The sequence below is a fragment of the Chrysemys picta genome, chromosome 12 (assembly GCF_011386835.1).
Source record: "Chrysemys picta bellii isolate R12L10 chromosome 12, ASM1138683v2, whole genome shotgun sequence".
NCBI classification, from domain to species: domain Eukaryota; kingdom Metazoa; phylum Chordata; order Testudines; family Emydidae; genus Chrysemys; species Chrysemys picta.
Genome location: NC_088802.1, coordinates 28024636 through 28049640, shown reverse-complemented (window position 1 = coordinate 28049640; position 25005 = coordinate 28024636). Strand labels below are relative to the sequence as shown.

Genomic DNA, 25005 nt, shown 5'->3' with positions numbered 1-25005 from the left:
GCACATTTGGGAGTGGTGGCAGCGGACCAGATCTAAGCTGGTAGTTAAGCTTAGAAGTTCCATTCAGGCCCCTACAATTGTACCCTAAAGTTCAGAGTGGGGAAGCAGCCTTGACAGCATGTACATAAAGATCCCAAAGAGTTACTGTGGGTCACTGAACATGACTCAGACCTTGGGGAACAGCCTAAAAGGTGGTTAATGCCTAAGTACGTCAGGACTGAATTGATTCAATATGTGCATGAGCAAGGGCATTTTGGGGTGGACAAAACTCTGGAAAGGGTCAAAGATGCAGGATGGTGGCTCAACCTAAAGGAAGATGTAAAGTGGTGGTGTAATAATTGTTTGTAATGTGCTATGGTCAATGCAGACCCACAGGTACAAAAGGGTCCCATTGCTCACTAAAAGATTGAGGGTCTGTGAGCCCAGTTACAGATAGAGTATATTGGACCTCTCCTCGTTACCCCAAGGAACAAAAGTATTGTTTAGTAGATCCCTTTACAAAATGGATAGAAGCCATCCCAACAAAGACTAACCCAGCTTTGACTACAGCCCAGCAATTGTTTAATGTAGTGTTTAGCCCAGGGGTGGCCAACCTGAGCCTGAGAAGGAGCCAGAATTTACCAATGTACATTGTCAAAGAGCCACAGTAATACATCAGCAGTCCCGCATCTGCTCCCCGCCCCACCGCTCCCAGCACCTCCCGCCCACCAGCAGCCCCGCCAATCAGTGCCTCCCCCTCCCTCCCTGCACCTCCCGATCAGCAGTTTCATGGCATGCAGAAGGCTTGGAGCGGGAGAGGGAGGGGGAGAGGGAGGAGCGAGGGCATAGCAGGCTCAGGGGAGGGGGCAGGAAGGGGTGGAGTGGGGACAGGGCCTACGGCAGAATGAGGGGTTGAGCAGTGAGCGCCCCCCAGCACATTGGAAAGTTGGTGCCTGTAGCTCCAGCCCCAGGGTCGGTACCTATACAAGGAGCTGCATATTAACTTCTGAAGAGCTGCATGTAGCTCTGGAGCCATAAGTTGGCCACCCCTGGTTTAGCCAGTGGGGGCTGCCCAAGGAAGTCAATTCAGACCAAAGGCTTCACTTCATTGGGTTAACTGTGCAGGAACTGTGTAAAATATTAGGCATTAAGCAAAGTTTCCACATTATGGGCCACCCTCAATCCTCAAGACAAATGAAATGAACTAACTGCACTCTAAAGAATGCTTTTAAGAAAAATGGTAAAAGAAAAGATTGGGATGAAAAACTGCCTACGATTGTAATGGCCTTAAGGTCAGTCCCAGTGAGACATAGTTATACTCTCTTTGTAGCAATGACGGGAAGGGATATGAGAACACCTCAACAGTGGTGGCTAGATGTAGATATTCCAGATGGGTGGCAACCCAAAGTGCTAATTGTTACCCGAAATTGGGCCAGCTAGTAAGCTTAGGGAGGACTAATGACCCACCAGAGTTTGGCAGAAAGCAGCATGTTTATTATACTGATAGCTAAGCTCAAAAGAAGGGGGGGTGTCACACTCACATACTCACGCTCCCAGGACAGGCAAGGCACGGGAGATGTCAGGATTGTTCAAGGTAAGTGTCCCACTGCACAGCGATGGACGGGGCGATGAAGGTAAGTCTTCCCGAGGCACGATGAAATGCAACGCAGCGAACCACTGGCTAGGCAATCCGGGCAAAGGGCCTTCATGGGAGGTACAAGCTTGTGAGTGCACTCCTGAGCACGTGGCCCCTTCCCCTTTTAAGGACCTGCTCCTCATGGCCTGTGACTGGAGATGACTTGGGTGCATCTGGTTAGTCACACTCCACCTCGGGCAATGTCCATGCAGCATCCATGCATTGGGTGTGTGAGTGATGCCTAATTAGAGTCCAAGACACCTTGTCTACCTGGAAGCTCCTCTGATCTTCCAGCTGTTCAACCAGCCCATTCATCCCACAAGCATTCCAGGAGGGAGGAGGAGGGGGAAAGCCACTTCACAGGTATTCAGAGAGGGAGAGGAGACAAAAGGGGGGGAAAGTGTAACAGACCTTTTGAGCATACAGGTTATACATAGCATACAGATCACTGGTGCTCCTGCAACACTAATGACCAGTGGGTCCAGTCCCTTTTACAGGCATTAACAGAAATCCACAAGAAAATAGTGGAACAATTGGGCCTTAATGTAAAATAGATGGATAAAAGGTTTGGCTGGGTAAAAAAGCCTATTGAGTGGGAGGTTGGAGAGCAGGTGCTGTATCAAAAATTTGCAGAACAAGCTCATTCTTTGGGTATGAAATGGGAAGGCCCAGTGAACTTTGCGGAAAAGGCCAGCCCAACAATATACCAGGTAGCAATCTGGTCAAAGAAATTAAACAAGCCATGGCTAAAATGGTTCCATTCTTCACAGCTTAAACCATAGAAAAGAAATTTCAAGCAATAACCTCTAATTATCCCCACCAAGAGAGGCAGGGGTTAGAAAAATGCTTATTTTGTCTTTCAGAGTTCCAAGAAAAGGCTTTCCCCAGGAGAAGAGCACAAGTAACACAGGCATCATTATAAAGAAGCTGCTGTTGCGACTGTGTGTGTGTGTGTGTGTGTTTTAAGTTACATGTTTGTCTGGTAGCCAACCCAATTTGCAGGCCTGTCGACAATCATGCAGAAAATGTATTTCTGGATGATGGTACAATGTTGGATTGATCCACCAGTATTCAACCACACCAGCTGTTACTTGTATTGGGCAAAGGGATTTTTCCATTAAGATAACATAATGGCCGGCGGGCTATCACCAAAAGCCCCATCCCAATATAGTATCGGAGGGGTAGCCGTGTTAGTCTGTATCCACAAAAACAATGAGGAGTCTGGTGGCACCTTAAAGACTAACAGATTTATTTGGCCATGAGCTTTCGTGGGTAAAAAACCCCACTTCTTCAGATGCATGGAGTGAAAATTACAGATACAGGCATAAATATACTGGCACATGAAGAGAAGGGAGTTACCTTACAAGTACACCTACACTTCAATCTCCCTGGACATTTAATAACAGATTTAAAAGTAGCCATCCTTCAACAAAAAAACTTCAAAAACAGACTTCAAAGAGAAACCGCAGAGCTACAATTAATTTGCAAACTTAACACCATTAATTTGGGCTTGAATAGGGACTGGGAGTGACTGACTCACTACAGAAGCAATTTTCCCTCTCTTGGTATTGACACCTCCTCGTCGGTTATTGGGAGTGGACCACATCCACCCTGACTGAATTGGACTTCTCAACACTGGTTCTCCACTTGTAAAACACTTGTTTGTACTGCTCAGTCTCTCCAACAGCGCAGCTTCCTCCTAAAGCTCCTGACAGGCGTACCCCCGTGATTAACTGGAAGGCTTTTAACTAGTTTCAGCCAGCCCCTGATTGTGTCCCAATCAACCTAGCTGTCTTCCCTGCCTTCTGGAAAGATCTTAATTGGCCCCAGGTGTCTTAATTGACCTAGAGCAGCTGCCATTTGCTTATCCTGGTAACAGGGATTTTTTTAGCCTGTGGCTAATATATCTGTCTCCCACTACTTTACTATAGCCATCTGGCCTTGCCCCGTCACATATCCCCCTCCCCCGTTCAACACCATAGAGTTGGGCAACTTGGGATGCCAGGCAGTGTGCTAATGACAGACCATCAGTGTTGCCGTGGTGGCATCCAGCCCTGTGCCGTATGCGGAACTGGAATGCTTGGAGGGATAAGAACCACCTGGTGAGCCTTGCATTCTTTTCCTTATTCCGCTGCATCCTCTGGAGGGGTGCATGATCTGTCACAAGAGTAAATTGCCGGCCTAAGAGGTAATAACACAGTGTCTCCACGGCCCATTTGACAGCAAGGCATTCTCTCTCAACTACTGCATACTTCTGTTCTCTTGGGAGCAGCTTTCTGCTTAGATAGAGGATCGGGTGTTCCTCTTCTCCCACCATTTGTGACAGAACCGCCCCCAACCCCACCTCAGAAGCGTATGTTTGTAAAATAAATTCCTTGTTAAAGTCCGGGGCTATGAGTACGGGGTCATTACAGAGGGCCGTCCAAAGGCCTGTGAACGCCCGCTCTGCTGCGTAGGTCCACTTCACCATGTCTGGACCTCTGGCCTTCACCAGGTCTGTTAGGGGACTTGCTCTAGTGGCCAAGTGGGGAATAATATGTCGGTAGTAGCCTACCACGCCTAGGAACGCGCGGACCTGCTTCTTTCGGGTCGGTCGGGGCCAGTTTAGAATCGCCTCTAGCTTATTCATTTGGGGCTTCACTATGCCCCTGCCTACAATACATCACAGGTACCTAGCCTCTGCTAGCCCTATGGCGCATTTAGCATTTAGCGGGATTAGTGGGTGGAAGGCTTTTAACTAGTTTCAGCCAGCCTCAGATTGGCTTCAGTGTCCCAATCAACCTAGCTGTCTTTCCTGCCTTCTGGAAAGATCTTAATTGGCCCCAGGTGTCTTAATTGACCTGGAGCAGCTGCCATTTGCTTATCCTGGTAACAGGAATTTGTTTAGCCTGTGACTAATATATCTGTCTCCCACTACTTTATTACAGCCATCTGGCCTTGCCCCGTCACACTAATTAATTTTCATAATATCCCTGCCCCACTAGGTGAATATATATTGAAAAACATCTGGATAAAATTAAATTTTGAAAGAATTACCACTGAACCTGATATGCAAAAATCAAGAAGACATATATTAAATGGACCACATGTGGTAAATTGGATCATAGGGAACAAGTTATTATATCACCAATATGATGTCTAAAGCAAATTGAACTGAACCTCACCAGGTTAAATCTGTCCAAGGTCGTACCTCAATGGGCCCCATATGTACAATCTCTCCATAAGGGGTGGGCAGAATGGTTAAAATTATGGTATATAGAAAAATCCATAAGGAAAGGGACCCCAAGAGGAGTATTGGAAACTGTTTTGGGTGGAACAGGATTAGAAGTTGGGATACTGGATGCTACAAATATAGAGGTATGGGCAAACAAACCAAGTTATGTTACAGGTGAGATACAAGAATTGGGAAAACTCATCAGCGCATCCTTGTCAAAATTAGGAATGGAGCAACAGGGCCGGCTTTAGACACCTTCCTCCATGGCAGCGATTGAGCTGCCACCGAAGACAGTGGTGGGACTTTGGTGGCAGCTCCTTTGGGACGTTGCGGGGCCCTCTTAGAGGCGCAGGGTCCGATTCTGGGGAATTGGCTGAATTGCCCAAAAGCCGGCCCTGTAGGGCAACAATTATTTTCTAAAATACTGTCAGTACGGCAACAGCAATGTGAAAAGGATTTGTTATTTTTAGCAGAGAGTATGGGATCAATACAAGAAAATGTGTCTTTAGCAAATAAGTCAGCAATTGGTCATTCAAATAATCCGGGAAGGCATGCAAGGCCATTTGCCTTTAGAAATAAAAAAGTTGTGTGGGAAAATGTTACAGAAGGGGAGAAACAATTAATGGTATGGTGGAAATTGGTAAAGATCAAATGACTCTACGAGCATATGTAGTAACTGTACACCCCAGTCTCACTAGTGATATATATCCAATGGTACCTATGGGAATCTAGTTAACAAAATTTGGTTTTGTATTCCGCTGATCATCACTCCTGGGCACATAAAGAACATCAACAATACAAAACTATTGACATGTTTCAGTGTGTGGCCCATGAAAATTTGGGATATGTGTGTGAGGATCAAAATTTACAAGAAAGAAATGAATGTTTTGATGTTAAAGACAAAGATACTCAAAGATGTATGTTTGATATATTCACTGAACAAAAGTCAGCTCTTGTGTATGCAGGAAGGGGATGTGTTTGTGTTAGGAGTCATTGACCAATGGTAATAGTAGATGATAATTAATTGTATTTTATGACTTATTTAGTTAATAGATGTTTTTGCAATATTACACAGTTTAAAAGTTGTGATTTTGAGAACTATGTACCTGTATGGACTGTAAACTAATTGAAGTTTAAACCGCAGTTGTATTACAATGTAATGCCTGTAATCTTAGGTATGAATATGGCCATGAGAAGAAAATTGTTGGTCCATCCTATGTTACATTCATATTTACAATATGTTGCACAGACAGGAGAACAAATATGTATTGAAGTACAACATAATACAGAAATCACTCAAGTACTGAAAACTATTGCAGATGCAGGCCATCACTCTTGGTGGGAAACACTATTAAGGTGGTCACCTTCTGCAACTGGTATTCTAAATATAATGGTTCACCCCATTGTGGTGATCATTGGAATCCAATTGGCTTTGTTAGTGAGCATAATAGCTTTGGCTTGCTGGATGAAAAGAACTGTTTGGATAATACAGGAAGCTGTGATACAAAGTCAAATAAGGCTCTTGTTAATTATACCCAGGAGGCAAGCCCAAGCTCAGAAGGTCTGAGTATTGGACTCCTGTAATAGTAATGATGGCTTTGGTAAAAGTGTCATTAAGGAAGGGACTGTAAGGTCTGAGGCCTTTTTCTGCAGCCATATTAGAAAAGCAGCAGCCATGAGCCAAGAAGAAGAAAGTCACATCCTCACATTCCACCTAAATTACATTAAAACAATGTAATATCTGGCTGTTAAGAAGGTGCCCCTCCTAATAGTACCTACCATCACCAGATAAAGAAACAAATGTTAAGATGTTTAAAGAAAACTTTGTTTGATAGCAAGGAATGACTTATCAACAGTTGTGGTTGTGAAATCTCTACTTCTTTCTTGTTTGCCACTTCTGTATTGTTTATCTGTCTGGTTTCTGTCTGGTTCTTTGATTGTTTCTGTCAGTTAAATAACTAATTTTGGAAGATTTAAATCAGCTAAGGTGGTGGGATATGATTGGGTAAAGAATTATTTTGCAATATTTTAGGATTGGTCAAAGAACTATTTTGTAATACTTTAGTACTACATACTTTTAGTAAAATGATTGATTAAGGTATAGCTTACCCGGACTCAAGTTTCACTATATAAACTGAGGTCCAAGAAGGAGACTAGCTGGGAAAAGAAAGGAAAAGGAAACAAAAAATAAGCAAGAAAGACCTGGAAGATGAAGAAGAACTACAACAACTCATCTCCAAAACACAGCCCAAGAGCAGAGCTGCTAGAATCCTATGCATTACCATGACATGCAGCAACCAGAACCCAGATGACACCGACCTTGCGTGGCCAACAGGGAAAATCGCATATTTAAAAACTCAGGACTATTCAGAAAGCTACAAGCAAGAACTTTATTTCCTGACTGGTGAATTACCATTGGCGATGTTGAAATGCTAATAGCGATCCTGGAGGACTGTCAGGGGGTTTGGGTCTGAGTCTGGCAGTATGGTCTAGTGGTGAGAGTCAGTGCCCGTATCGCCCAGTGGTGAGAGTCTGTGGGGTCAGTGATTGGGGAACACGGGCCCTCCCTGGTGAGATATGTTGCATGGGGTAGATGCCACCAAGCCTGCTTCCTGTATCACTTCCTACTGCCACGGCCATCTTACCCCTCAAAATTCACAACAGGTGTCGGCTTATGGACCCACAGGGTGGGGCAGGTTCTCACTGACAGTGATCTGGATGCTCTTCTTTTTCAATCATGTCCCACCATTCTCATTCTCCATGGGGGCCTTAGGCTGGTTGGCAGAGGGGTCTGGTCCCAGTGGCGTGAAGATCTTGCAGCATCTCTGCAAGAGCGAAGAGTGCAGGACTGCTCCCTTGCTCTGTCTGCCCTGCCTGAGCTGGGAGGCCCTCTTATGAGTTCTGCTTCCATTGTGAGCATGCCCAGCAGGTGTGACTAGGCAAGGTCCTCTGGGACCAGAGCTGCTCATTAACTCTTGGTTCCTCAGTGTGGGGCTTATATACCCCACACACTTACCCCCTTAGGCTAGGATCCAGAGGTGGGTCCTTTTCCTCCCACTGTCCTCCATCTCAAGAAAAGAAATCTGCATTCTTGTGTGCCTTTCCCGAGCAATGGAGTATCTGGAAGTCATAGGGCTGAACTAAAAGATAGCATCCCATGATCCAGACATTGGTGTCTTTTCATGGAGTTTAGCCAATGGAGAGGGGCATGATCTGTGACAAGCAGGAAAGGGTTACCTAGGAGATAATAGTGAAGTGTCTCTATGGCCCATTTCACAGCCAGGACCTCTTTCTCGATCACTGAGTACTTCACCTCCTGAGGGAACAGCTTTCTACTCATGTAAAGGATCGGATATTGTGATGAAGTAGGGAGTTTTCTTGTTGTTTTCAATGGTTTGCATGCAGAGGGTGTGGGACTCAGTTTCCCTGTGTGTTACTGATTTAACGAGGTGGTGGGACAGGGAGCTTGTTGTTACAGAAGACCAGTGAATGGCCCGAAGAATGGACACTACAGTGACTGGTGACCGGGAGACCCAGCGTGGGAGTCACAGCTGTTTCTAGCCAGTGGGAGGACAATGGTCTGCAGAGATTGGACCCAGCCAGTGGGGAAACAAAGGACAGATGAGAGGAGAGGCTGAGAGAAGAGGAGGCCCAAACGACCTGTTTACCTGGGACAGAAGACAAAGGACAGAGGCGGGACCAGGCCTGCCGACGGGGGGGGGGGGGGAAGGAGGCAATTGCTCTGCATAGGAATGTGCTACTTACTGTGTACTGAGCATGCTCAGTTCATCTGCTGACACCACTGCCCTTCACCCTGACATTATTCGCCATAAAATTCTGCAGACTGCTTTTGACAGGGATTAAAAAATGGCAAAAGGGCGAATCAGAGCAGGGGGGTGGCCAATGTCTGAGAAGGGGGTGAACTTTTACTGGTCAAAGGGGCCAAGCAGCTGGAGGCAGCATTAGGAGAGGGGCTAAATGGCAAAATCAGGGATGAGGAGGGGAGTAGGCGGAGTTAAGCCCAGGAGTGAGGCTCTGGCAGAGGGTGTCAGAGGGCAAAACCCGGCACAGGGGTAGCAGTTACCCCAGTTTCTTACAATCTAACATTCCCACGCGGAGCAGTTTACTACACTATACCGGCGGGGGTGCAGCATCCTGCAGGGGTTTGAGACTGCTGCAGGGAGCGGAGCTGCAAATAAAAGGGCTCTGGGGCTCCTGGGCTCCTGAGAGGCTGCCCGGAGGCGTCCTGGATAGTAGTCGGGGGTAGGTTTCTCTGCGGCTCTGTTTCTGGTTCAATCGCTCTGGAGGATTCTTTCTGCTCGGGCAGGAGGGAAGGACTATGGCTGGATTTTCTGTCCCGGGGGAGCGCAGGGAGGGGGTTTCATTAGCTGTGGCCACCAGAGGGCTCTGGCTGTTGCTAAGGCAGGGGAGGCTGCTCTCTCTTTCGCTCTCTGTTTTATCTATCAGGGGCTGAGCTTCCCGAGTCAGACGCTGCTGCTGCATCCGTAAGTGACCTGAGAACCCAGGCTGAGCCGCTGCTGCTCCGCGGGATGTGTGCGGGGAGAGCCCTTCCCTAGCGCCCCTCTGTGCCCAGCCGGGGGGACTTTCTTCGGGGGCTGGAACCAGCCCCTGGGGCAGCCCCGGGCTCTGCCGACACCAGCCCCTGAGCCGGAGGCTGCAGGTGAGGGGAGAGACCCGGGGGAAAGGGCTGGGGCCGGGCAGGAAAGTGACTCTGCACCAGTGGCCCCTCCTTGCCCCAGCTCCGCTCCCGGGCGGGGTCTGCGAGTCCCAGAGCTGCTGCCCTCCCTGACCACCCCCGGCTCTGCCCCCCTGAGCGCCTGCAGGAGCCGTGCCCGCTCCGGGAGAGCGAACGCCCCGCGTCGGGCCAGGGACCGAGTCTAGGCGAGAAGGAGAAAGACTGGAAGGGGCAACAGGAGAAATTATAGACTTTCCAAAAAGATTTCCTTAGAAAATATTTTTATTCCCAGACAAAATGTAAGCATTTTAACTTAATATTTGAACTACTGAGTAATGTAACAGTGTTTAAAAGTTAATACCAAGAGTAATTTAATTAAAATCCCAGCTGGTTCAAAGAACAAAGAGACTCAGTTAAGGTGATAAAGCTGGTAGTTTCCTCATGTTTGACTTTTTTTCTCTAAAAAAATCTATCTTGTAACAATTAAACATATCAAGCCAGAATTTTCAAACATTGGTATGGTAGGCACCTTACTTAGTGGTGTGACTTTTGGAAGAGCTGAGCAGTCAGAATCTCCCATTGAAGTTTTTGGGATTTGTCTCTTGTTTTGGGAGTTTGATGTGTTTAAAACAGTTTACACTGAAGCATGTTTGTATGATTGTTACTTGTATAAAAAATGTCAATTATTATTTTTAAAAATGTTAGCCCAAGGCTCAGCTCTTTTCATTTGACACCAGATACTTAAAATTTCATAGATTTTTGAGGCCAGAAGGGACCACTATGGTTGTCTAATGAATCTGACCTGCTGCATCACACCAACCAGAGAATTTCTGTGTGATTCCTGCATCCAGCCCAATGTTTAAAGATTCCAAGTGACCCACATTCCACCAACTCCCTGGGTCAGCTCTTAATAACCCTGGTAAAAATGTTATTTCCAGTTTGAATTTGTCTCACTTCAACATTTAGCCACTGGACCTTGTTCTGCCGTTGTCTGCTAGATTAGAGAGCCCTCTGTTATCTGAAATCTTCTCATCATGTTGCTACTTATAGACTGTGATCAAGTTCCCTCATAACCTTCTCTTTGATAAGCTAAACAGATTCAGCTCCTTAAGTCTCTCAAGGTAAGGTAGGTTTTCCAGACTTTGAATCATTCTTGTAACTTTTTTCTGAATCCTTTCCAAGTTTTCAAAAATGTGGATAACCACAACTGGAGACAGACCACCATTGGAATACTCTCCAATGCCATATTTTGGGGTAATATCACCTCTTCAACTCAATAGTCCTTTACTCAAAGATTGCATTAGGCATTTTAGCCACATTGGGAGTGCATGTTCATTTGGTTTCCACCATGACCCCTAAAGCCCTTTTATTTAGCAGAAGTGAGAAATTAGAAACCTGTGCTTAGTTTCTCTCCTTTATTAACGAGTTGTTTCAAAGTCATCCCTATGAGCTTTATGCCAGGTGAACCCTGACACATGAACCAAAATAGATTATTGATACTTGTTTTTATTGTGATGCTGTTTGTTATTTTTATTGCCAAGGATTTCAAATGAGGCAGAGTGGTTGACACTTGGACTCTCTTTATTTTTTATTTCCAGCAGATGGTGGGATCGTGAGGGAGAAGGAGGAGGATAATCTTGATCTAAATGTTCAGAGGAAGGGAGAACCTCATGAAATGTTGTTAAGCAGATCCAAAGGGAATGTTTCCCAGAGTCCACCCCGGTGGAAATTTTACAGGAATAAGCACAGGCAGGGAAGACAGCAGAGGAACCACTCCAGTGGAGAGAGAGGGTAAACACACTCACACTCAAGGAAACATCAGAAAGCTCAGAGACATCATTTTCTACCAGCAAATCCCACAAGGAATAGAGAGAAAGCACGTGTGCTGACTGAGGGGCGAGGCTTCGCTCAGAGCTCAGACCTTACCTGCTGTCCAAGGAGCCGCATGGGAGAGAGGATCCATGACAGACCTGAGCGTGCAAAAAGTGTCAATGCCAAATCAGCTCTTACCCAGCCTCAGAGAACCTACGTGGAAGAGGAGCCCTGTGTAGCTGCTCACTGAAGGAAATTGTTCAGTTAGAGCTAACTCCACATAGAGATCAGAGACACCCCTCCCCCCCCCGCGTTCAAATGGAAACATTGATTATTTGTGGGTAGGAAGGGTAATGGGAGATGGGGCAGAGAGGATGGAGCTGTTTGTGGGTTCAGTGCTGATAGCTAGTTAGCACGGGAGCTGGATGACTTGTTTGTCAGATAGATCATAGGCGGAGGGAGCAGGTTCTTGAAGGGAACTCTGGATTGTGTGAGGATTTGTGGGAGTGAACAGCATATGGTGGGAAGTGAGTTGGGGGTGGGGTCTGCTTTTTATTTCAGTGGCCCTTTTGATGTGAGCTGGATAGTCTCAGTGCAGTTCCTAGCAGGATAGGCATCCACACAGGAAAACCATTTACAGGATCCATTGTCTCAGCAAAGAGGCCAAGGAGTGGCCTCCGATAGTGAGTTCTTTGCTGCTTGCCTGGTGTACAATTTGTGAGGACCTGCATGGAGAATAACTCTTTGCATATTATTTACTCAGCAAATTATTCAAACTCTCTTCCTGTTGGAGACAGCAAACTGCAAATTCCTCTGATCTACTGCCTGTGTGAATTCACTTGACATGTTTGTTTTTTTTTGGGAGGGGGGGGGTAACTCTTTGACTGGATGGTGAATAGTTTGCAACAATATTTGATAGCCAAGGTCAGCTTGGTGATTAGACACATGGTATTTTGCCAGGGAACTGGGAAAATACCACCAGGCACCAAAGGAATAACTTGTGACGAGGAGAGGGGCTTGAAGAAGCTGTTGTGAATGATTCGTGGAGAGGAACAGGTTAGCAGAGTAGGAGAGAAGATTAGGAAGGTAGATCATTTTAAACCTCTACCGTAAGGCACTGCTGGCCTCACTTCTGGGGCGTCATCTCTGGATAACTGAGGCTGCTGTCAGATTTATTGGCTGGGTGCAGGATTTCAATGTAACTTTCTCTTGCTACATTTGCACCCCGTAATCTCATGTGCGTCCAGGGTCTGGTCAGAGTGTCTCGGTGTCAGGGCTCTAGTAGGGGTTTGGGAGTCCTGTCCGTGTTCCTCATTGGTGTTAAGCAGGGTCTTAGGTTGTTTTATATATCAGCCTTTACCGCTCGTTAGCACACAATGAAGAGAAATAATCATAGCAGCAGAGGATGGAGAAACTCCTCTGCCAAACAGCCACGCTTAAGCCCCAGGCAACATGCAGCCAGCCTCAGCATTGGCACTTGCTTAGGATTGTCGTCACAGCCATGCATGTCTGCCAGCTGCCAATCACCACGATCCACCACACAGAAATACTGCTTAGCCGAGCCTGCTGTGTCTGGTGTCATAGGGGAGTCAGACACTGGGGGACCCCTCTTCATCCCAGATGAGGTATTGCAGGTTGTCAAGTCTGAGGCCGACGAGGATGGAGCCAGCATGGCCGGGGAGGCGGGCTCATCAGGGGGCGACACGCTTTCAGACTACTCCTCTGGGGTGGACAGGGAAGCTCCCATGGAGCCAGCTACCCCGGAGGACATGGAGGAGCAGAAGGAGGGCAGCGACGGGGTGGGATGCCCTAGCACGCAGGAAGGGGGAGCCCAGCATCAGATGCTGATAGCCTCATATTTCACCAGTGTCCAAAAGCAGGACGAGCTGCCCATCTGGAGCGGGCGAGATCTCAGTGCTGGAGTGGGGGAAACCACAGGGAACAGCAGAGCAGAGCACAATTCCCACAGCATCGGCCCCATCACATCCTGCATGCGTGCGGTGGCAACACAGGGTCCAGGGTCTGGAAGATACCACCGACAGAAATCATGGGTCTGGGAGTATTTCTCCATTGACCCTGGGAACCCAACCCGTGTCACCTGCATGATCTGCCAGCAGATGGTTAAGCGTGGGACTGATCCCAAGCGCCTGGGCACGTCGTCGCTTGGCAATCACATCAAGCACAACCACAGCATTGTCTACATGCGCCAGAAGAACATGGAAGGCCAGCAGCCCGGAGTGGTAGAGCCCCCCCTGACACCACATGGGGCTGCACTGAAGTGCAGGGAGCAGAGTGGCACTGGCCGGGCCCCCAGCATCGCCAGGAGACCTGGGGGCTCTTACACCCACCTGTCCATCAATGAGAGCCTGAAGAGGGGCACCAAGTACCATCGGGCGCACTCCCGGGCTCTGGCGCTGAACGCTGCCTGTGCCAAGATGCTGGCCCTGGACCTCCTACCTTTCTCCCACGTAGAGGGCGAGGGCTTCAGGGAGATGATGGCGGCAGCTGCCCCCCGCTGGCAGGTGCCCAGTCGCTCCTTCTTCTCCAAGAAGGCAGTGCCGGAGCTGTGCCGTGCAGTAAAGACTGCGGTGCTGCAGGCACTGGGGGGCTGTGAGGGCGGCCGCGTGCACCTAACGGTGGATATGTGGACCAGCGGGCAAACCACTGACTACATGTCCATCAGTGCCCACTGGGTGAGCATGAGCAACAGCAGCATCCTGCGCCAGTATGCCACTCTCTACATGTGCGGCCTGGAGAAGCAGCACGGCACCGGGCACATGCTGGAGAGGCTGCGGGGGGTCATCAGGGACTGGCTCATGCCCCTCTCCCTCTCGTCGGGCTTTGTGGCCTCAGATGATGGACAGCGGGTGCAGCAGGTGCTGCGTGAAGGCAGCTTCCCCCGTGTCACCTGCCTGGCACACTGCCTGGGCCTGGTGGTGCGGGAGTTCCTGCACAGCAATGATGAGGTGGACCAGATGCTGGCAGCAGCCAGGAAGGTCTGTGCCCACTTTGAGCACTCCTACACTGCCCGCCACCTGCTCTGGGAGCTGCAGGTGGAGAATCAGCTGCCACGGCACCAGCTGAAGAAGGAGGTGGCGGTGCGGTGGAGCTCCACCCTGCACATGCTGGAGCGGCTGTATGAGCAGCGAGCCGCTGTCCAGGCCTTCTGCCTGCACCATTCTGCCCAGGCCCAGCGGGCCGGTGGGCTGCACATGGCCCAGGCCGACTGGCCCCTCATCCGCATCTTGTGCCAGATCCTGCGGCCCTTTGACGACGCCACCAAGCTGGTGAGTGGGACTGACGCCAGCATCAGCCAGGCCATCCCGCTCATCTGCCTGCTGGAGAAGAAGCTGCTCTCGCTGGTGCAGCAGTACGAGGGCGAGGGCGAGGAGACTGGCCAGGAGCTGGCCCACAGCCTGCTGCAAACCCTGCGGGGCAACCGGCAAATCGCTGAGATCCGCGCTCAGGAGCACTATGTCCTGGCCACCTATGTGGACCCCCGCTTCAAGAACAACATGGCCTCCTTTGTGCCCGAAGGGGAGGGCGGTCTGCACCGCTGGACGCAGAGACTCATCAATGAGGTGGCCAAGAACATCCGGGATGTCTGGGACCAAGGCACCAGCCGGAGACAGACACAGCAGCAGCGCGAGGGCAGTGCCTCAGACCGGGGCAAGTACCTGTGGGACAGCCTGGAGGACTTTGGCCTCATTAGCATGGCCCCAGTGCTACTGGACTCAGCCAAGGCCCAGGCGGCCCAGATTGTGGAGGGCTACCTGCAGGACACCGTGGTCCTGTCGGCCAGCGCTGAGCCCTTGATGTACTGGCAGCTCAAGCGGGATGTGTGGCTGCCCCTCTTCCAGGTTGCTGTGCAGCACCTGAGCTGCCCCCCCTCCAGCCTCTATTCTGAGCAGCTCTTCACCATGGCGGGGACCATCATGCGGAACAGGCGGACTTGCCTCTCTACCAGCAGCGTGGAGAGCCTGGCCTTCATCAAAATGAACAAGCACCTGCTCCCCCGGGAGTACCGGGTGCCAGAACATGCGGCCGGTGCCAGGGACAAAGCGACGCGGAACATGGAGGAGGAAGAGGACGATGAGGAGAAGGAGGAGGAAGATAACATGGAGGGACTCTGACCACTGATGTCACTTACTTAATGTCCTTGGTGATGGAAACCATCCCATGCCCGCCTCATTGACACCAAGAGCCTACGTTGTCTTTCTTCGTGGAGACCAATTGTACAATACACTTTCATGGGAATGGGTGTGAGATGGATGCAGAGCACAGCAGTGGGCACCGGTGCCAGTCACCATCTCAGAACTCATTCCTCCCTGGCTTTGGTCTTGGTTGTGGTTCATGGACATTTGTATAGAGCTTGGCAAAAGGTTTCAGTGAAATAGTTCACCATGAAATGCAGTTTGGGGCAACTAATAACAAATTCAGGTCACATTCAGCAAATAGTTTCAGCTGAATAAAAACAAATTAGTCAAAATGGCTTATTTTGAAAATTTCAAAACAAAACATTTTGACTTTTTTTCATTTCAAAGTGATGTTTCATTAGAAATTTAGCTGGATTTAATTTTTTTAAAAGGGTAAAAACACTTGACAATTAAATGAAAATGAAGAAAAAAAATTGGTTTGAACAAAATGTTTTGCTTGGCCAGAAATGGCATTTTCCCCCCTGATTTTTTTTTGGTTCAATTGCTAAACTGGAAAATCAGTTATTCTCTCAGCTCTACATTTGTATTCTGCTGCGTCTTTCTGTCCAACTGCAATGGACAGGTGTGAGGAGAGTGGCCCCATGGTTTTCACTGTAATTACTATTATCCGTCTAGTGATATATTTTTGGCAGTGTTTTAATCTGTCGTGGGAAATTGTTGAGTATTCCCTAGAAAAGGGCAGTGTTATTGTCCAGTTTAAAACACCCCATTGGCTGTGAACCTACGTGGTCCATGCTGCTGCTGACAGAGTGTTTCAGTTTACGGGCATTAACTTGTATAAAGATTTGGTCATCTACATTCCTGCCACTGGCTTGGCCTCAATGGTCTCTAGTCCACAGGCCATCAGCAAGGAAAGCTCTAGTGGAGGAATGGGGGTGAGAAAACAGCAAAGCCATTTTGGGGTACAAGGCCAATTATCTCTTTGGAAACTCTGCATTACAGGGCCTCCTGGCCTTCAATTTACACAGCCTGTCAGCAAACTGGCTGCAGAAAAACGTGCCCTAGCAGTGATTAGATTCTGGAATCTTTTTATACACGATCCCCTGTATGGCTGGTCTCTGAAATGTTTTAAGAAAATGACCTGAAAATTAAGGCCAATATTTTCAAAAACTGGATGATTAAAATTAAGGGCCTAACGGTGAGATTTTCTAAAGGGTCTAAGCATGAGTCTAATTTTTCTGTGGAATTTGTGCTCCTAATCCCTTTAGGTGCTTTTATTCAAGAAAATGAATTCAAACTGGGACAGGGCTACGAGGATGATCAGGGGAATGTAGAGCTTGTCTTACAAGAGGAGATCAAAGAGCTTGGCTTGGTTAGCTTAGCTGAGCAAAGGCTGAGAAGAGGGGATGTGATTGCTCTCTATAACTATAGCGGGGAAGTGAACAGCAGGGAGGAAGAAAAGCTATTGAAGCTAATAGACAATATTGGCACAAGAACAAATGGGGATAAATTGGCAGTGAATAACTTCAGGCTGGAAATTAGAGAATTTCTAACCACCAGAGGAGTGAGGTTCTGGAACAGACTCACAATAGGAGGAGTGGAGGCAACCTAACTAGTTTGAAGATGGAGCTTGATAAATTTATGAACATGATTATCTGATTGGGCTGCCTGCAATAGCAGGGGACTGGACTTGATGACAAACGAGGTCATAGAACCATAGGGTTAGAAGGGACCTCAAGGGTCATCTGGTCTAACCCCCTGCCAAGATGCAGGATGTGTTGTGTCTAAATCATCCAAGACAGATGGCTATCCAGCCTCCTTTTGAAAACCTCCAGTGAAGGAGCTTCCACGACCTCCCCAGGCAGTCTGTCCTACTGTTCTTACAGTTAGCAAGTTTTTTCATGAGATTTAATCTAAATCTGCTATGCTGCAGTTTGAACCCATTGCCTCTTGTCCTGCCTTCTGTGGCAAAAGAGAACAACTTTTCTCCATTTTTTTTTTATGGCAGCCTTTCAAGTATTTGAAAACTGCTATCACGTCCCCCTTAATCTATTCCTTTCCAAACTAAACATACCCCATTCTTTCAACCCTTGCTCATATGGCTTGAATTCCATCCCTTTGATCATCTTTGTTGCTCGCTTCTGGATCCTTTCCAGTTTATCTACATCCTTTTCTATACATTGGTGACCTAAATTGGACACAGTACTCCAGCTGAGGCCTAACCAGTGCTGAATCAAGCTTTACTATCCCCTCCCATGACTTGCATGCTATTCCTCTGTTAATTAACCCAAAATTGCATTTGACTTTTTTGCAATAGCATTGCATTGCTGATTCATGTTGAGGTTGTGACCCACCACAACTCCCAGATCCTTCTCAGCCGTGCTGCTTCCAAGCCAGTTATCCCCCATTCTGTATTTGCGCATTTGCAAACTTGATCAGTATACTCCCTTTCTATGAAATTCTCACTCTAATGCCATACGTTTATGTAGGTGCCAAAATCTGGATTTAGGTGCTTAAGTTTGGGCACCAGTCTTTGAAAATAATGACAGACATGCAGCCACCAGAGATGTTTTTGGTGCTGTATGCATATTGATTTGCACTCACTGTTCAATGCTAAATGAGTTCCTCCCCAATAATTTGAATAAAAGTATATATTTAAAAGGAGATGTATTCCTCACCCCAAAATACCTTAGGAACATAAATAAAAGATTATTTGCATTAATTTTGCATAATTCCCTGTGTTTATTAATGTGCTGTGAAGACACTATCCCTGAGACATTCTTTTTGCTGTCCAGAATAGCCCTTGGACTCTAGGGTGCTGACAGTGCTACGATGGGAACTGAATGACTGACATGCTTCTAGTAGCTGCCCCAGGTTCCCTTGTCTCTGATCTGTCCCCACTGTCTGCGAGTGCAGAGTTTTGGAGGCAGTATTTCCTACTGGATAGAGCGCCGCACTTTACTGGGGCTCAGTAGCCCTGGGTTCTGCCACCACGATGCTGCCCCTTCTGTACCTCAGTTTCCCCATCTGTAAAATGGAGTTAATGACACCAACTTCATTTGTAAGTGCTTTGAGAGCTGCTGATACGTGCTGTATAAGAGCTAGTTGTTGTGGTTGTTGTTGTGTGCGGTTGGTAGCTAAGTGTGGTCTACTGGATGGGGCACTGGACTGAGACTTCCTGCTGCCACTGACCAGCTGTGTGACCATTCACCCTCCTGCCATTGGTCTGCCTTGTCTTTTGGATTGTAAACTCTGTCAGATGGGAACCATTGCTCACGCTGTATCTATGCAGCAGCTGGCACAATGGGACCCGGATCTTGGTTAATAATGCTAATATCAAATCCCATCCCCACCCTGCTGGCCATAAGCCATGAGCTGCAGGTTGCAGATATGCTAACCCTCTAGCTGTGTATGACCCTCACCCCCACAGGATCTGAGCAGTTCATATCCCACCCAGAGCCAGCTCAACATTATTATCTCCATTCTTCAGACAGGGATCTCAAAGATGACTGGTCCAGGGACACACCCTGGGTATGTCTACACTGCAATTAAACACCAGTGGCTGGTCCCGGTAAGCTGACTTGGTCTTGAGGGGCTCAGGTTGCAAAACTGTGGTGTAAATGTTCGGGCTCAGGCTGGAGCCCAGGCTCTGAAGCCCTCCCCACTTGTGTGGCCCAGAGCTCAGGCTCCAGCCTGAGACTGACTGTCTCTACTGCAATTTTACAGCCCCATAGCCCAAGCTCCGCGAGCCTGAGTCAGCCAACATGAGCCAGCCACTGGGTTTAATTGCAGTGCAGGTGCACCTGAGGGTCAGGGGCAGAACCAGGAACTAAACCTACAGCTCACGAATCCCACACAAGGGCCGTAGTCACAAGCCCGTCCTTCCTCTCATCCAGCCATGTCCTCAGTGCTGTATTCTCTGTATCTCTCATCACATCTCTTCCTCTTGCACCCACAGAGCACATGTCCAGAGGTGCCCTCAGCAGCATGCCAAGGCAGTTTCAAAAGCCAAGGACTCAAGCCTGCAAGCTGGTGGTTGGCTCGCTGCTTAGCATCTGTGCAAGCACATACAGGTCGTGAGCTCAGCCAGAGCCCTATAGTATTACCCAGATAGTGTTGGGCTGTCATTCAGACCAGGTGTGTGATAGGGAAGTTTGTACAATACCTTCCCTTCCCTGTGGGATCCATCTGCAGGGCTGAATCTGGACAGCTGCATCTAAAAAGCACATGCTACTATTGCTACATGAATTGCTGGATCAGTGCCATTGGTTTACACCTAGTAGGGTCTCTCAAACCTCTAGCTATGTACTGGCTACTGAAGAAGGACAGGGCAGCTCTGGGTCAGCGTGTTCCACTCCAGCCATGAACAGAGAGGGATTCAGTTCTAGGCACTACTTGTGTATTTGAAGCATGAATGCAGGGGTTCCCCCTGGTCAATTAGCTTAGAAAAGGAGGGGGGTTATCATTCCTGTTTTACCCCAGTTATTAACATATCTCTCACTCCATGCTGTAACCCCATCGCTGTGAGGGAGAAGGTCTGGGATGAGGATCAAATTGCACTTGGAGAGGGAAATGCAGCTGACAAAATGAGACAGAAAAAGCCCAAGCCCCATTGATGATACTCTTGTTCTGTCTCTCCATTCCTGTCCCCCTTCAATGGGCACAGGGGACTCACAGCCTCACCAGCACAAATTAGGAGACAGGGAGATGTGAGCTCACTCAAAGCAGGAGATAGAGACACTTCCAGAGGAGCAATGGTTTTATCTCCATCTCCCTAGCATTTGCCTCCTCTCTCTAGATTGCGTTCATCCCCTAAGGCCAAAACACCCACCCCAGAGTGCTTGGGGCAGTATCTTTCACCTCAGGTTCTTGAGTTCAACAACCAAAAGCTCCTTTAATGTGCCCTTCCCTGCTCTCTCTACCACACCCCGCTCACAGTGGTTGTCCTTGGTCAGTGAAGACCCGGAGTTCAGAGGTGCATCTGAGTGAGTTCACCTCCCACCTGCAGGTGGGTGGGGGAAAAGAGAGAAAAAGCACCTTACTCACTCTAGTGTCTAACACTTGCTCTGCCGGTCACCCTGCCAACTGCTTACTGCTCCACCAGCCGTTGCTGATGCACACCATCATCTTCTGCTGCTACCTGCTTCTCTACTGTGATCTCTTCAGGTCAGTCTCAGAGTTCTACCCAGCTCTGTGTTTGTGAACTTCATTGCTGAAGAAGTCTGGGCAGAAATGTTGTCCCACAAGAAGTGGTTTCAGCTCTAGTGATCACTTAACAAAACAAAAGACTCCTAATGGAGCCCTAATTAGCTGTCTTTGAACAGTGGAAAGGGGCAGGTTAAACCATGTCATGGGCTCTTAGACAAAGCCTACTCCTCCCACCAGGAACACCTATCTCCACTTCCACAGCGATCTGGCATCTGAGGCTCCTGCTTAGTGAGTTCAGTCCAGTTGAGGGTGACCCCCCTCAATCAGGACAGGCTAAGCACAGTTCTGCTCCCCTTTACTCATATAATAAAGATAAGATTACATTACCCCCTGCATTCAGTACTAGAGTGATTTGTAACCCAACACCTGCCAAAGTTGATGACTTTGGCAACACAGCTCTGTCTGCTGGATACGTAGGCAGAGTGGGTGTGTTCATACAGTCTGGTCCCTATGCCTTTTCCCCTATCCAACTAGCTGGCAGAGGAGAGCTCAGTGTTGCCTTCTCAGAGCCTTTCTGATGGAGGCTGGGGCATACCTAATCTGAGCTGGTATTTCACGGATTGGTGTACACTGAGCTGGGGTAGGTTGGGCCAGGATGTGTGTGTGAGGTCTCTGATGAAAGCTCAGGCTATGACAAAAGCTGGTGCTGCATTCCCCTGCATTGCTACCCTTCAGTTTGTGTAGCAGTGCTCTCACACTGCAGTAGCCAAGGGGCAAAGCACATTGGTGATTTCAAGTTGTATTTGTATTACAACAGCAGTGACTTGTGCTGGGCCCTGCACGGACACATATGAATAGACAGGCCCTGCCCTGAAGAGCTTACGGACTAAGTACATCAGGCAATCACAGGAAGGATCATTTCCCCTTTCACAGCTGGAGAATTGAGACCAGAGAGACGAAGGGCCTTGCCCAGGGCACACAGGGACCTGGTGCTGGAGCCAGGAACTGAACGCAGCTCTCCTAGAGCCCAATTGGGAGCCCTACCAAGACCAGCCTGTTATGAGCTGTCAGCTGCTGCTGAAATATAAACCATCTCCCAACCACTAGCTGTTAGATGCAGGGTCATTTGGCACCAGACCTAAATTCCCCTCTCTCCTCATCCACTGAGCTCCCCCTGTGACTTTCCTGGTTTATTCCTTCCTTCTCATCCCTAACCCTGGCCCAGTAGACAGGCAGCCATTAGTACATATGAGAGCTGGAACAAAGCTGGTATTTGTCATGCCATCACCCTACAGCGCCAAGAAGCGCTCCCACCCCACAGCTCCACCACTGCTAGTAGCAGGCAGCCCCATGGCAACATGGTGGCAGCACAGAGACCCCCAGGCTCGTGGGAGTGATGCCATGCTGAGAGCAGACCCACTCCACAGAAGTCCTGCCATGCCCCAGGGCCTGTGCCAAGCTTGAGCCCACCCGGGGAGGCTGGCCTGGGGGCCGAGAGCAATGCTGGCAGGGGAGAGGATCCAGCAAAGCAGCAGTGAGTGATGATGCATGTAATGGGCAGGTGAAACCATTGGGAATTGTTCTATTCAGCATTTGCAGCCCTGGGAGATGGTGACCAGACTGCACCAGCTAAGCCAGGTAGGGGCTCCAGGGGATTGAGATCCCCACCATGTGGCTGCTGTGGAGCCCTTCACCTGCAAACCCAGGGCTGTATGAATTGACTCAGCTAGTATGTGCACGGTGCTTGGAGAATGGAAGGCACCCTAGCAGAGCCCAGTTACTCAGTGTCTGGGAGTGATCTGGACAGGCTAGAGTTGCAGCGACTAGTTTACATGCTGAGGCGTGTGGACACCGGGAGGCAGGACAGGAAAAAGCTAGAGCTTGTGTATTGGTTTATAGTTTTGAGTGTACTTAAGTGCAGGAAGCCAGAGCCTCAGCTGGTATAAATTGGCAGAAGAGCAACACACTCCAGTAAGGCAAAAGGAGCTAGTGGCTGAGGCATGGACCTAGGGCGGTGGGGTCTCTTCCTGGCTCTACCAGTGGCCTGGCGTGTGACCTCAGGCAAGTCACATCACTGTACTGTGCCTCAGTTTCCCCACCCCCTCCTTCGATTAAAGCATTAAAAATCATGAATCAGATGTCCCAAAATCAGGATAATGGTTTAAAATATTACTTAAAAAAATCAGCAGCAGTATTTTAGACTATCTTTCTTGGCCTTCTGGTTTTGAACCTTTCTGGCACACTTAGTCATGTTTTCAAGCTTTTTGCTACATCCATGGGGCCAGACATGTTTTTAAAAGAAAGCTGAGAGTCTCCCATGTTCACATGACTCCATAAGCTAGGGATTTAAGAAATTACCAAATATCCAAGACTCACAATAAAATTGTGAGAGTTGTGCAACATGGCATCTGTCACTACGTCCACGCACTGTGGGACTCTGATATTGTTTCAGGTTGCTGTGTGCTACCATGATCTAAGTTAAAAACAACATACTGACTTTGCGAAATGAGAATCTGCCCTATGTTCTTTATTAAATGGAACCCAAGCCTCTGAAGGGCCAATCGAGAGCTCTACCTGCTGGACAATCCTACTCCAAGGTCCCAACTACATATTCAGAGCCAGATTTTCTTCAGCTTCAATTCAACACTGGAGAGCCAGAGGAAGGTGATGTGGCTGTCAGAGAGCTTGTTATGGCTCCTTGCTTCATAAACTGCATCTGCATATGCTAGAGCAGCCTAGGGATTGTTCTAATACACATCAACTATGGTCCTTAAGGGACAACATGCCAGTTATGAATTGACGGGAGTGCAGCTGTGCTCTGCCCTGCCCCCAAAGCTGTGAAGGAGCCTGGCTAGGTGCCAGGAAAGCACCAGGCCCCAACCCCAGGGGAACTGTCAGCTGACTAACTAAGATGAAAACCCAGGAGGAGGAGAGAAGCGGCAATCTCTCAGGGGCTGAGAGGTGCAGTTCAGCGGCCCTTGTCCTGGCAGCTCATCCTCATGTTTACTTGGGGGTATTTCATTCTTTTGAAGAGGAGTCGCTCATTTCCTGGTTTATTTTAAATCCTGTACCTGCTCTGGGTTCTAATGCCACTTATAGGGCAGGTCCTAGGGGTCTGATCTAGTCTGTATACATTCCTGTGCCCCACTTATCACTATGGTAGCAGAGCTGCTTTTCTGGAGCAGCCAAGTATCTGCTACCTGCAAGATGATTTTTGCACTGACTGAAACTAGTACTCTAAGGCCTCAATGTTTCTGTCCCCTGTCCCCCTAAGTCAACCAGAGCAACTGGCTTGAAATTGAGGCCCTGGATGGGAAAGGCCCCCATTCCCTGACCAGTCCCCCCCAGACCGCAAAAAGTAGTCAATGGGGAATGACCATCAAATGGGGGGTTTTCTAGGGGTTCAATAGGGAGGGGATCTAGGCCCAAAACTATTCAACATTTTCATAAATGATCTGGTAGTAAATATAAAATCACTTCTGATACAGGATGTAGCTGACAGAGTGGTAGATAATGAGGACAGGGCAGTCATGCAGAGTGATCTGGATCACTTGTTAAACAGGACCCATTCAAACACAGTGTGTTTTAATGCAGCCCAGTGCAGTTATAAAGCTAGGAACAAGGGATGTAACCCAGACCTACAGAATAGGGGACTCTATCTGGGAAAGCAGTGACTCTGGAAAGTGTTTAGGGGTTATAGCAGACAAGCAACTAACATGAGCTCCCTGTGCAATGTGATCCTTGGGTGTATAAACAGGGAAGTAGCGAGTCGGGAGTTAATTTTACCCCTCAGACCGACACTGGAATACTGCATCTACTTCTGATGTCCACATTTTAAAAGGAATGCTGAAAAATTGGAGAGGGTGCAGAAAAGAGATACAAAAATCACTGGACAGCAAGAGAAAATGCCTTATAATGACAGACTTAAAGAGCTCAATTTGTTTAGCTCACGAAGATTGAGAGGTGACTTGTTTATGGTATTTAAGCACCTTCATGGGGAGAAAATACTGGGTCCTAAAGGGCTGATATTTAATGGCCTGTTTAGACAGGTCAGAATAAATGAGCTAATGGTCCCTTCTGGTCGCAAGCTCTATGAATCAATGAACCTTCTCTTGGACAAGCTGAATCCCATGTCAGCTGTCCCCCTCTCAACCTGCAGCCTCAACGCAAGGAAAAGCCAAATGAAAATTCCCATGTGACGGTAAAGTGTGACTGAAGCTTCAGCTGGCTAGGCCACTAGACATGGAAAGGCCCAACTGCTCCCTCTGTATTTTCTAAGGAAATTAACATTCTAGGGCCTGGGGTTTGGCTTTAGGAACCAACTGTGGGGGGCGGGGTGGGTAAGGGGGCAGGAAACAGAACA

At 48.3% G+C, this 25005-nt stretch overlaps 1 protein-coding gene across 7 annotated transcripts; it reads left to right on the top strand.

Annotated features, from left to right (window-relative positions):
- Nucleotides 1-8628: 8628 nt before the first annotated feature.
- LOC101932584 (zinc finger BED domain-containing protein 6-like) lies at nt 8629-18221 on the top strand. 7 transcript variants are annotated; one of them, XM_065562302.1, is made up of 2 exons: nt 8629-9092; nt 11127-18221. In XM_065562302.1, exon 2 carries the CDS (start codon nt 12714-12716, stop codon nt 15468-15470), a length of 2757 nt encoding a protein of 918 aa, XP_065418374.1. In that variant the 5' UTR covers nt 8629-9092; nt 11127-12713; the 3' UTR covers nt 15471-18221. The 7 variants fall into 7 exon arrangements, with proteins under 7 accessions (XP_065418374.1, XP_023968956.2, XP_023968957.2 ...); XM_024113188.3 differs by having other exon boundaries at nt 11124-18221; XM_024113189.3 differs by lacking the exon at nt 8629-9092 and adding an exon at nt 9140-9334.
- The last annotated feature ends 6784 nt before the right edge of the window (nt 18222-25005 follow it).

Excerpts from the sequence above, each read along its gene's own strand:
- LOC101932584 (XM_065562302.1), top strand. The coding sequence starts at position 12,714 with ATGAAGAGAAATAATCATAGCAGCAGAGGATGGAGAAACTCCTCTGCC.